Raw genomic sequence first — 12,618 nt, 5'->3', positions numbered from 1 at the left:
AGTCAGGAAAAAAATTCAGGGCTCTAACCCAGAGCTCTTAGTCTTTCCCACCAGACTCATTGGGGTCCTGCCTCTGGGCAAGATGACGGTTGCCTCATCTGGCCAGGGTGCTGGGTGCCTGTAGCCAGGGTGGAGGGTGCTTCTGCCGCGAATATTTTGCATTTTACCCAGAATTCCTGGAGGTAGCAATAGGTGGACTAGTACCTCTGGTTCTTGGCTTTGGTTTTGGTCTCCAGAGAGGAAGTCTGTTCTAGGAGGTGGCCTTCCCAGGTCAAGCTTGTGGTTTCTAAGGAGGGATGCTACCCTCTATTAATGCGTCTCACCTGCCCCTAGCAGTGGAAGCCTGGCTTGCTTTTCCGTTCCTACCAACGACTGTCATGAAGAACATTCTAGAATGATAGGACCCACAGTGCTGTTACCCAGCACGGGGAAACACCCAGTTATAATAGAGAAATGAGAGTTTCCACCTTCAAGACATTCCCAGTCTGATCGGGAAAGCACAACCTCTCTCTAAGGCCGAGGGGTCCTCAGTTCGATGGTGGGGACACCCCGTCCTCACACGCAGGAACTTCAGCTGCAGCTCTCGCGAGCCGGAGGATCCGGTGCATTTGGTTAACAGAAGAGATGAATTAGAGGTTTATCGTCCGTCTCCAGCAGGAGCCAATGCCAAGCGCTGGGAGGGTGGCACGGGCGGCGGCTGCCTCCCTCGGGGGTTCAGGGAGAGCGTCGCGGTTTGGTGGACTCTGGGTGCAGCTTGCAGGAGGGGGATCTAGGAGATAGTGTAGAGCGTCAGCCCAGGCACCCGCGCGGTACGAAGGCCTGGAAGGAACCTGGGGGGTAAGGCGCTCCTGGGCCCTTGCAAAGCCATTGGATGCCTGGCTCCAGTGGGCCTCCGGGGCCAGCTGCCCGGCTTTCATTTACCATTTGAGCCTCCTTTCCCCACCTGTAGAATGGGGCTGATCAGACCCGTCCCTCTTAGGATTTCCGCAGGATGCTGCGATTCGCGGCGGTAAAGGCACCCGGCGTGGCCAGAGCAGGTCAGCCGCTGCTAGGCTTATTCTCCGGAGGCCTTCATGCCCAGTCCTGCCATGGGAGGCTTTGTGCAACCTCAGAGCCCCGTCCTCAGGATCCGAGGGTCCAGCAAGCCCCAGGTGGAGGCCCTTCCTCGGGGCTGAGTCTGGAGGCAGGGGGTTCGATGGACGAAAGGAGGCAGGGGCCAACAGGGGTGCTGAGCCCTTTTCCATTTCTGCCTCCTTCAATGACTTTGCAACTGGCTGAACCCCTCTGCCTCCCGGAGTTCTAGCAGCGAGGAGGGGCGAGGGGGTGGCGGGCAGAGCCAGTTGGGCCAGCAGGCTTGACTTCTCAGGCATATGGCCCTTTTACAGTGGCATTGTGGGGCGCCGATGGGTGGCCGGCTTGCCTTTTCCTCGCCCGCCATGCGGGGCAGCTTCATCTGGCCGCTGGGGCCCCAGCTGCTGTTTCCCCTTCGCTGACCTTGAGGCCTTGAGCCAGGCTTCCGCCAGGACCCGCGTCCAGAGAGGATCCCTCTTTGGCCCTTCGTGCCTGTGAGTGCCTGTGACTGCTGTGCCCTCTGCTCAGCGGGCACCTTCTGCATTGGGGATGACCTCCCCAGGGGAAGGCGGACAGGGGCGGTTTGTGGGCCTCCTGGGGTTTGTGCCAAGCACTCGGCTGTAGGAGAACGAGGGAGGGATAACAAAGGTGTCGCCGTTCATTCAATCATTCATTCACATGTGCATTCATTCCTTTGTGTTTTGTGCTTCGAAAACGTGCCTACCTGTGGGCGGGGTGCAGAGGGAGGTTAAAATCTTGGCGCATGCTGACACCAGTAACACCAGCAGTAATGAGGGGCGCCTGCCTGGCTCAGTCAGTAGAGCATGTGACTCTTAATCTCGAAGTTGTGAGTTCGAGCCCCACATCAGGGACAGAGATTACTTAAAAATAAAGTCTTTTTAAAAAACCCAGCAATCATCGCCGTCATCATTATCATCATTATAATAATAATAGTTCGTGTATATTGAGAACTTACTGTATACCCAGCACTGGTATAAACCCTCGTCTTATAGTAATTCATTTCATCTTTGTGCATGATGACTTATGATTACTTTCCTCGTTATACAGACGAATCTGTGACCCAGAGGAGGGCAGTGACTCCCGAGTTAGTGTGGGGAGCAGGCCAGGAGTACCGTGTGAGAGGCACTGCTTGGTGTTTCTTGAGGTCATTTCCACCACCCCCCCAACCCGTGTAGCCACATGGCACCCTGCGGGGTCGGCACACGGATTCTTATTCACAGGAATGGGTAGGGAGATGGGGATCCCAGAGGGTGAGTGACATGTTCGGGGCCACACAGCAGCTCAGGGTGTGAGCCTGGAGCACCAGCTGCCCCCTGCCAGGCTCTGTGAACCAGAGGGGACTCTGGGTCTGGAGGCACAGCTGCTTAATGGCTCAGTGTGGGGAGGGGGCTCTGGATCCCAGCACCGTCCCATTTCAGAAATGAAGAAAGCGAGGTTCAAATGTTCAACAATGCTGCCCAGCATCTATAGCTTGTCAGGGGCGGATCTAGAATTCAAGCCCAGGTCCATCTGACCCCACGTTTCTCTCCCCACTGCCTGCCAGCCTGGGCCACAAAGATGGGACCCATTGACAGGCTTCCTTTAGATGCTGGCATAGCGGGCTCCGCTGTCCACCCAGCACCAAGCTTGGCTCTTCCTGTCCTTACATGAGGTCGATGAGTAAATGGCTGAAACAACGCAAAGAAGAAGTGAAGAAAAACTGGTGATTATTTGTAAGGTTGTCTTAAAGTCAGAGGAAGAGTGTTACAGGAGATGGTGAGCTGAGCTCCTCCTATAGTGGGATTGCTCGTGCCCGCAAGTCAGCTGCCCTCTCCCCTCCCCTAGTCCACAGCTGCTGTGCCCCCTTCCAGAACTCCGCATTTGTAGCATATGATGCCAACAGGTTAAAGAGACCGAGTTGGAAGGACCCTCTTGACATCTTTGTTTTAACCTCTTGCTTTAGCAGGGAAACCTTATTTCAAATAGCTACACCCAGACAATTCCAGCCCTCTACACACTCTCCCTTCTCTCCCACATGTGACTTGGACTTGGTTCACAATTCCCTGCAGAGACAGCTCTGGTTCCATTGCAAGACAGTGTGGCTCTGAATTCTGGCAGTGCAACGACACAGTACCACTTCAAACAGTACTGCTTCCTTCTTCCTAGAGATGCCCCTTCCTAGCAGGAATGTATAAACAGTGCCCTCTAGTGCCTAAGAGCAGTACTAGGCTGTTAGCCGAGAAGCCATGACCCAAGAACACCCCACAAGGCTCCACATTTTGTAATGCAAATTCTGTACCAGCAGTTTCAAGTTTTAAAAAGGCAGCCTGGTGCGGATGGATAGGGACTTCCCCAGAGAAAGCAAAGGTTTGTCAGATTTAGGCTGTAATAAAGTGAGAGTTCCACCTTGCCTCTCCTTTCCTTGAGTTGGGAGAGTGAAGCTGGGCCATTGACTCAGTTGCTGGTGTAGAGTTGGACGGAAATCTCCACCTCGTCAGTGCCTCTCTCAACCCCCAGGAGCCCTCCCAGAGGGCAGGACTGAAGTGACCAAGTGTGGACAGTTTGACTGAGCCCCAGCAATGACAGCACAGAGGTGGGCGCCTCTGAACCATGTGGAGGGGGGGGTGACCTAGGAAGGCTTCCTGGAAGAGTGATCCCAAGCTAATCGAAAAGGGTGAGGATCAACGGAAGCTCACATTTCCTGAACACTGCTGTCCCTGGTACTGTTTCATGTGCCTCACTATCCTCTCATTCATTCATTCATTCATTCAACAGATATTTATTTGTCATTCACTTTGTGTCAAACACTGGAGACTTATCAGTGAACAACAAAGATGAAACCACCCATTGTCATGGACCATGGATGGCCCAGACGATGGTGGAGGGGGCAAAAAAATAGAAGAGTTGGCCCATGTGATTGTGATATGTGGAAAAAGGCAAAGCAAACAAGGTGGGCATGGGGGGGGGGGGGCTCTAATATTATCCGTGATTTACATCCAGGCCCACTGCTTCAGGAGCCTGTGCTCTGAGATGTCTGCTCACTTTGGCCCAGCCAGTGGCCAACGGCAGGCCTAGGGGGGCACGGGGAGGGCGCTCCAGGCGGAGGGCACAGTCTGTGCAAAGGCCTGTGGTTGCCGGAGCAGGAGATGGTTGCTGGAGCCCAGGGAGAGAGGAGAGGGCATAAAGAGCCGGGGCTGGGGGTATGGCTGTAGGAGGGAGGTTTGGAGCCCATGGGAATTCTGAGTCCCGTCCCTCCAACTCCCACTTTGGTGCTGGGCTGGCTGCCTGGGAGGCACGAAGAGGGAGGGAAAGGGTGCTAGGGCCGAGTACCAGGCCTTTGATCTGGACACGGGGGTGGCGGTGCTGAGGTGGGCACCTAAGAGAAGTGCGTGCAGAGGTGGTGGACAGGAGGGGCTGGCCTCCAGGGAGCTTTCATGCGGGCTCCAAGCCCGGCCTCTCTGTACCCCTCCTGAGCTGGGGATCCCGGCTCTCAGCCCTTGTGTGGGGCCGGGCTCCCGCAGGCCCTGGTTACAGCTGAGTGGTTCTGCGGAGGGGCCGGGAGGGGCTCCCGCCCTGGCCCCAGCTCGCCGGGCCCCCAGCTGAGCTGTAAATGACTTTTCCATTTTCCGAGACCTGCGCTCAGGCCTGTTTGGTATTCAGAGATGCCAGGCCCACACTCGCCAGCTCTCGGCTCTGCCCGAATTACTTGATTAAAACGCATATCAACTATTATGTGATTCGTTTCTCCGCCGCAGCTAGAGCCGGGCCCATGTTAAACTGTAATAAAGACTGGGTTCGGAGGCGGCAGAGAGGGGGAGAGCAGGAGCCCGGGTGGGAGGGTGTCACTGGATGGGTGCACTCAGAGAAGGACCCCAAACCTCAAGGCCACCGCTGTCTCCCTCAGATCTAGGAGGACTGGGATCCGCAGCTTCCTGCCCTCTGAGAAGTTGGTAGGTCCATCTCCTTTCAAGTGTCTTCCTCTGGCCAGAGGGAGAGCAGGAGAAGTTTGGGGATGGGGATGGAGAACAAGCCACCTGGGTTCCCTGCCACCCCCCAGCTCAGAAATGGAATTTTCCACCACCTGGGAGTACTCCGTGGCAAAGGGGACTTTTGCTGGGCTGGGAGTCCTGAATCCTGGCTTTTCTTTCCAGCCCCACCACCCCAGGACTTCACTGATCATCCGTAAAATGGAGCTCATAGTACCTGCTCGGTCCTCTGGGGTTATTGGGAGAGACTGCGGCTGAACAGGGACAGACCTTGTAAACTGTAGGGTGCGGCGTATACACATTGGGTGATGACTGTTGCTGTGCGTCCGAGTTCAAAAGGCACTTCGTACTTGTTCTGCCAAGCCCTATTCATCTAAGAAGCCTTTACTGAGCGCCTGCTGTGTGCTAGGCACAGTCTCTGCTCCATTTGGGGATCTCCCAGTCCGATGGTACCGAGAGACCCAGAAACAGGCAGGTTCGGGGCCCCCTGATGAGCTTTGAGAGCCCGTGAAGGGGCCCAGAGACCAACGTGGACATGCTCAGGACGCCTTGCTGGGGGAGGCCCCCCCATGAGCTGGGTTCTGCTGCATGAGCGGGTGGGGGAAGCCCAGTGGAGGGAGTGAGGCGTTTCAAGCAGAGGGAGCTCACGATTCAAGGCAGGAGGTGTGAGATGGTCTGGCTTGGTCCTTTAAGGATGCCCAGAGCTGGCCAGGGAAGCGGGTAGAGTGATGAGCAGATGACTGTGCACCTGGTGGGACCTCACTGATATGGCAGAGGCTTCCAGAATCAGCGGCTTTGAGCAGGCTTGGGAGGAGGGGCAGTGGCTGCGGTAGAAGCTGGAAGGGATGGTCCCTGGTGATTTTCTCTCCACTTCCAGCAACCTAGCCTTGGACTGGACACGGCCCTGAGCAGACCTCATTCCTGCCCACTTTTAAGCTTTGACAAACCCAACAGCTCCCGTCACCCTTCCTGTCCCTCATCCATTTCATTCTCAGAGGCTCTCCAAAGTCCGGCAGCTGTCTTGTGTTCTGTGCCTGTCCTGGCCCCAATTCTTATGGAAGCCGTGTTTCCTCTATCAGACTGGGAAATTCCCAAAATGGTTGGGGGGGGGGATACTTCCTCCATCAGACTGGGAACTTCCTAAGACAGAGGTTCCCCCATAAAGTTGGGAGGTGGGGCTGTTTTATCCTTGTGCTGTGTTGGACTCCCCACATCCCTGAGCAGAGACAGGATCCAGGAACCCAGAGAGCGGGTCCCTCGCCCTATCCCTCTGTCTTGGGGCTCTCCCCACACCTGCATGAGCTCTGTCCCACCTCTCTCGGGAGCTTTCCATCTCACAGCTGTTTGGGGGCAGAGGGCAGGAACTGCTGCTGGCAGGAGGCTGCTCCCCCACGGCCCACTCCCAGATCCTCTGTTCAGTGAATGTGCTTTGTGTCCATACTGCCCACGGGATCCCCTCCCCGTATCCATCTGGGTAGTGCAGCGAATTTCAGGATCAAATCCTTGGGAAGAGTTGTCTTTGGCTCTGAGCCCCAGATGTGCTGGGGAAGGTGCCCCAGGATGCCAGCTGTGCCGGCTTGATCTCCTCTCGATGATGGGAAGCTGGGCAGCCGGGAACGGGGAGAAGAGGGGGTTGGATCTGACCCCAGGTCTCTGCCTTTGGGGACGGTGTAAGCCATGATGAAGGGAGGACTCCTTGCTTTTGTCTCCTTTGTCCTGTGGCATCGCAATCAGGGACAGCCTGGCAGTGGCCAAGAAAAAGCAGGCTTGACTGCCCAATGACCAAGACAGTAGGAGGGAGGGAAGGAGACCTGGGACAGAGGGGCATTACTCAAGCCCAGATGACATCCGAGCTCTGGATGCAGCCCTATGACAACGTTGCCCATCGTGCCATTTGCCATGCCAGGCCTTGGCAAATAGTCTTACCGTGACCTAGAATGTCTGTCCCATCATCTAACATCTAAGAAGCTGTAGTAGGTGTTCGGGGGAGGAAAGAAGAGGTTGTCCCTTGTGGGAGAGGTCTAGACCTATTTGTATAAGAGACCATTAAAGGAGTTGAACAAGAACAGGAGTGGAAACAGGCGTGGACACTTCCTGAGAGATTATATGACTCGGTTTCTCCCATCTGTACAGTGTGATCACATGATTGACTCAGACTGAGTGCTGTGAGCACAGTGTACCCAGCCTGGGGTGGGGGGCACCACCTAGCAGGTGCTCTGTTGATGCTCTGATGAATGACAGAACATCTCCAGAACATCTCCAGAGATGGAGATGGGAGGGGAATGGGAGAGAAACTGAAGGCAGAGGAAAGAGGGAGAAAGCAGGAATGGGAGGAAGATAATCTCTGGCAGCCTGCTTGCTCTTTCCCTCTCCCTTTCTTGGTCTTTTCTCCTGGCCCTGCTCCGTGCTGCCCACATTCCCCTGGGGGCCACAGAGGGTACAGCTCCAGAGCCCCAGCTAGGCTATTCCTTGCTAGCATTCCCTCTGCTGGACCAAGATGGATAAGAGGCACAGGATCAGTGGGATCAGGAAGCCAGTTCAGTTCCCAGGGTGTCTTCAGCTCTGATGCCAAGGAGTTTGATCAAGCCCTTCCTGCAACCTCATAGGTCTGGACCTGGTCTGATAGTCCCATCTAGGGCTGAGAAGTAAGCTGGCTCCAGACTCCTGGGCTCTCTCTGCATAGGAAGCAATGACCTTCATCCACCCCCAGACTCCAGGGTGGAAATTAGGGGACTATCAGACAGGGGCCATGGCCACAACCAAGGTTGCCAGGTCTCCTCTTCTAGCCTGGAAGTTTACTCACAGATCCTGAAACACCCCAGGAAGGGCCTTTGTGTAGAAGTCAAAGTCCAAACCCTTCATATTACAAGCAGGGAAACTGAGGCCCAAGGAGGGAAGGTAGCCCTCCTGGGGTCATGGTTCTGGGGATTTAGGGGTGGAATCAGGTCTGGAATCTAAGCTTCTGGGCTGCCAGCCCTTAGCTCATGCACGTGCTCTCTGTCTCCCTCCCTCCCCTTCTTCTGGCCTTCCTCCCGGCCCTAGGTTTTTTTGTTCGTTTGTTTGTTTTGTTTTGTTTTAAGATTTTATTTATTTGACACAGAGAGAGAGATCACAAGTAGGCAGAGAGAGGGGGAAGCAGTCTTCCTGCTGAGCAGAGAGCCCAATGCAGGGCTCCATCCCAGGACCCTGGGATCACGACCTGAGCTAAAGGCAGAGGCTTAACCCACTGAGCCACCCAGGCGCCCCCTCGCCCTAGTTTTATTATATGTTCCCCAAATGCAATAGCACTTCTGTTTAAATGGTTGTTTTAAAAATACCAACTATAAGTAAACATAAAAGAAAAAAAATACACTAGCTCTGTCTCCCCGAAGGCTAATGTTTGTTCATCTTTTGAGTATAATGTTCCACAATGTGTCATGCACGCTTTTTCCCAAAATGGGATTGACCTTTGCACACTGGTTTATACCCTGCCTTTTCCTTTTTTTTTTTTTAAAGATTTTATTTATTTATTTACTTGACAGAGAGAGAGATCACAAGTAGGCAGAGAGGCAGGCAGAGAGAGAGAGGGGGAAGCAGGCTCCCCGCTGAGCAGAGAAGCCAACACAGGGCTCAATCCCAGGACCCTGAGATCACGACCTGAGCCAAAAGCAGAGGCTCAACCCGCTGAGCCACCCAGGCGCCCCTACCCTGCCTTTTTCTTCAAGTTAGGTGTATGGAGATACAGTTCGCGCACAGCAAAATTCTCTCATCTTGGAGAATAGAGTTGTAGGAAATTTCAGCAAATGTCTTCCCTCATGGAACGACTCTGAGTCCTATGTCGTGGCATCCTTCCGTGTCAGTGGAGCTAACCAAGTACCCAACTATAGGGGATTTAAAAGCAAGACCAGTCATGCCGTGAAGTATGTAGCCAGTCCCCTGAGGCTGGGCATGGAGGTCGCGTCCCCCCTTCACTCTGGTGAGCAGTGCTGTGGGAAACACGCCTCCTGAGCTCAGGAGCGATCTGACGGTCAGCGCGGCAGTGGGCGGGAAGGCAGGCACAAAGCGCCCCTCTGTCTCACTAGGCCCGCTCCCTCTCCTTGCCTCCCACCCGGCTGCAGGGAACCGGCTGGATGAGGGCTCGGACGTGGAGTCAGAACCCGACCTCCCTCTGAAACGCAAGCAGCGCCGCAGTCGGACAACGTTCACGGCCGAGCAGCTGGAGGAGCTGGAGAAGGCCTTCGAGAGGACCCACTACCCGGATATCTACACCCGCGAGGAGCTGGCGCAGAGGACCAAGCTGACGGAGGCGCGTGTGCAGGTGAGGCGGGGCCGTGGGTGTTTGCCCTGCGGGGAGAAGGTGGAGGTGGCCGGCATCCCGGGGTTGAGTGGGCCCCCAGAGGGCTCTCCAGCAGGTGGTCCAGGGACTGTGTAGACAAGGGAAGCCACTGGCACGTGATGCAGAGTAAACGGGCAGTAAGTGCTGCTTGACTCACTGAGCACGGGATGAGCAGCCCTGGGGAAGCCGGGACGTGCAGCAAGTCCTGCTGGATTGTGCTCAGCTCTCCGGGGAAGGGCCTGAAGAGAGGGTTCGGGGTGCCTAAAGGGTTCCAGGTCTCTGATGAGGGGAGGAAGTGACTAGGAGGGAAATTGCTGAGAGGCCTAGCTTCTTAAGACAGGTAAAGAGCTTCCCGTTACAGGCAGCATGCAAGCACACGGAGCAGGCACGTTCCTGTTGGGTTAGAAGCATCAGAGGGAGGATGGGCGGACGTCGAACACTCCCTCCACGCCCACGAGTGTGCGGTTCCTCATCAGTGGGGCTGGGGCGGGGGAGGTAGAGAAGAAGCCGAGCCTGCCTGGGCTCAGCCTGGCCCTCACCTGCCACCTGGCCAGCAGCAGGGGAGGGAGCAGTCTCCTGTCCCCAGGTTGGGGAGGAAGACAGAGGGTCCATTGAGCATCTCCTGTGGGAACCATTCCTGGCCCGTCTTCTCGGCGAGCGAGGGAGACGGGTTTATAGGAGGGCCCCCCAAACTCTTCACTAGGGACTCCCAGCTGAGCGCAAGCAGCTTTTGCTGGGCACCTACTTTAAGCCTTCTCACACACGACCTGGCGGAACCTCAGACCACCTTGTCAGGCATGGCACTTCCGAGCAGGCCACAGGGGCGGAAAGAGGCTCAGAGAAGAGGCATGCCCAGGGGCACAGAGCTGGGCCCGGAACTCAGTCCTGACGGATTCTAAAGCCCAAGTTCTTTCCGTGGGGAAGGAAGAGGTGGACTCAGAGCCTAGGATTTGAAAGCAGTAGGGAAAGTTCTAGAAGCAAGCTGGTATGTAGGCTCTCCAGGAGCCAGTGTACCTCTCTCCACCCTCCCCGCCCCCACTCCTGGAGTGGGGGGGTCCGTGGCTGCCTTTGAGGGAGACCCCCAGGGGAAGGGGGCAGGCGGCAGCAGCCAGCTCGTCTCATCCCGCCCCTGCTCTGCAGGCTGATATCTGAGCCTGCCCTGGGCTCCGGGCCTCCCTCCCCCGGCTCTGATCCTCCTGCAGCTGTTCTCCTGGGCACATTCCTGGGTGCTTTCTCATTCCCACGTCTGGCGGCTACGGCTGCTTCCCACCACCTTGAAGCCTGACTGCGCCTTGTAAAATTTCCTGGCTGTCAGGGCCGTGCTTTTATTGGCCCAGGGGACCCAGAAACAGGTGTCACTCAAGGTCCAAGGACGGAGGGGGGCTGGGAATAGGGGGAGCAGGCAGAGCCCAGGCAAATGCGTAGCGAGGGAGACAAAGCAGGCCTCTTGCTCATGCCGACTCCTCTGCCATCCTTTGGGCTCCCCCAGGGGCGTGAGTCTTCCCAATTTTAGCCTGAGAACTTAGCTTAATCCCAGCAGGGCAGAGGTCCGTATATGTTGAGTTTTCAAAGGGCAAACAAAGGTCGACTCCCAAAAAACCAGGACAGGAATGATAGAACATTTGGCCTGGAGAAGAGATTTGGAAGAGGCCGCTAAGAGGCCCCCAAGGGTGGGAGAGGGAGCCACAGGCCTGGGTTTGCATTGGTCTCTGACTCTAACCAGCTGAATCACCTTCAACCGATCAGTTTCCCTTCCTGAGACTTAGTTTCCCATCTATAAATAAAGGCAAGGAACTAAATGATCACTAAAGCTCCTTAAAGTTTGGGGATCCTTACTTACTGACAATCAGAGCTGCCTTGTGAGGTGATGAGATGCCCATTACTGGAAGCATTCAAGCCAAAGTATAATGTCCAGTGGATCAGAAAGCCTGGTGAGAGTGCTCCTGCTCTGGCTAGTCGAGCAGGGAGCTCAAAGCCTCCTGAGCACTGCTCCGAGTCTATGGTGTGGGGTTCTCGGGTCTCTGTTTCTACGAGTCTGTGGTTCTGGGATTTTGCAGTCCTGAGACATGTCATCTCAGTGGCCCCAGTGAGGCGTTGGGAGGGTAGAGCCGGTCAGAGCAGGCTCAGAGCCGGCTGCTGAGGTGTGAGGTCCAGCTCCAGCACGTATCCCTCTGGCCTTAGTTTCCACATCTGCAAAGCGGAGGTGACATTAAGAGCCCCTCTTATTCTAAGGGTTCAGTGGCTACACATGAGAAAACACACACTCGAGGTTAAGAAGTGCCTGACACACAGAAGCACCGTAGGTGGGGCATGTTCTTACTAAGCTGCACCTGTTCTTGGTTGTTCCTATCCTGGCCACCCTAGGAACTCCCGGTGCCTTCCTCTGGCACTCACTTAACGGGGCACCTATCCCATGCAGGACGCTGGTCGAGGCGCCGGGGACCCAGCAGACAGAAATCTCTGCTGTCACGGAGCTGGTAGCCCAGGAAACAAGGAAACAGGAACACGTGTCAGGCGGGGTTCTAGTAACCCAGATGTGTTCCCTCCCTCGGGCTCTGCTCCAGCGGGCTTTTGAAGCCTGCAGGTGTCACTTGGCATCCGTGATGTCTGGGGGAGACACCCCCTGTCTCGCCGGCAGCAAGCCACCAGGAAGTGTGGGAAAGGGGGTCAGGCAGGAGGACACATGCCTGGGGACCAGAAACTTCCTCTGGAAGAATCTTCATTTTTAAACAGCTGGGGGTCAACCGTGCATCTTCCTTGGAGGTAAACAAATCCACTTGGTCCCAGGTGCAAGGATCTCTGAGCCTCTGTATTTCCTCCAGAAACAGAGCCACCCTGAATGGAATCCCATTTTAGAAGCACTAGAAGGACTCGCTGATGAACCACGGTAACGGCATCTTTCCCTAAGAGCAGATCGTGTTTATCGTGGCCTTCTTCTGTGCTAGGGACGATGTGTTCCACCTACGTTATCCTTAGCATCCTCCCTGTAATCCTGGAAGGTCGGTATGGTCAGTCACTCCCTTTCCAGGTGAGAAACCTGAGCTTCAGCGGAGGGCAGAAATGTCCTAAGACACAGTTACGAAGCACCAGCGCTGGGACTTGAACCCAAGTCCGCCTGTCCCGTTCTTTTCTTCTGTGCTCCATCCGGAGAAGGGCCAGGTGGAATATCCAGCTCCGTAAAAGCTGCTTCCCGCAGCGTCCTGCTCCCAGAACGAGGTATTGAGAGAAGGATCAAAAATGGTTACC

At 55.6% G+C, this 12,618-nt stretch overlaps 1 protein-coding gene across 2 annotated transcripts in view; it reads left to right on the top strand.

The window, feature by feature from the left end:
- The window catches only part of PAX7 (paired box 7), a 95,720-nt gene that overhangs the window by 41,480 nt on the left and 41,622 nt on the right, over positions 1–12,618 (top strand). For both annotated transcript variants that reach the window (XM_046023317.1, XM_046023311.1), the window contains exon 5: positions 9,155–9,354. In XM_046023317.1, coding sequence (XP_045879273.1) covers positions 9,155–9,354 — 200 coding nt within the window. The remainder of the gene's footprint in view (positions 1–9,154; positions 9,355–12,618) is intronic.

Source organism: Meles meles, chromosome 1, assembly GCF_922984935.1.
Source record: "Meles meles chromosome 1, mMelMel3.1 paternal haplotype, whole genome shotgun sequence".
In the NCBI taxonomy this organism is placed as follows: Eukaryota; Metazoa; Chordata; class Mammalia; order Carnivora; family Mustelidae; genus Meles; species Meles meles.
This window is presented reverse-complemented; position numbering and strand designations above follow the sequence as displayed.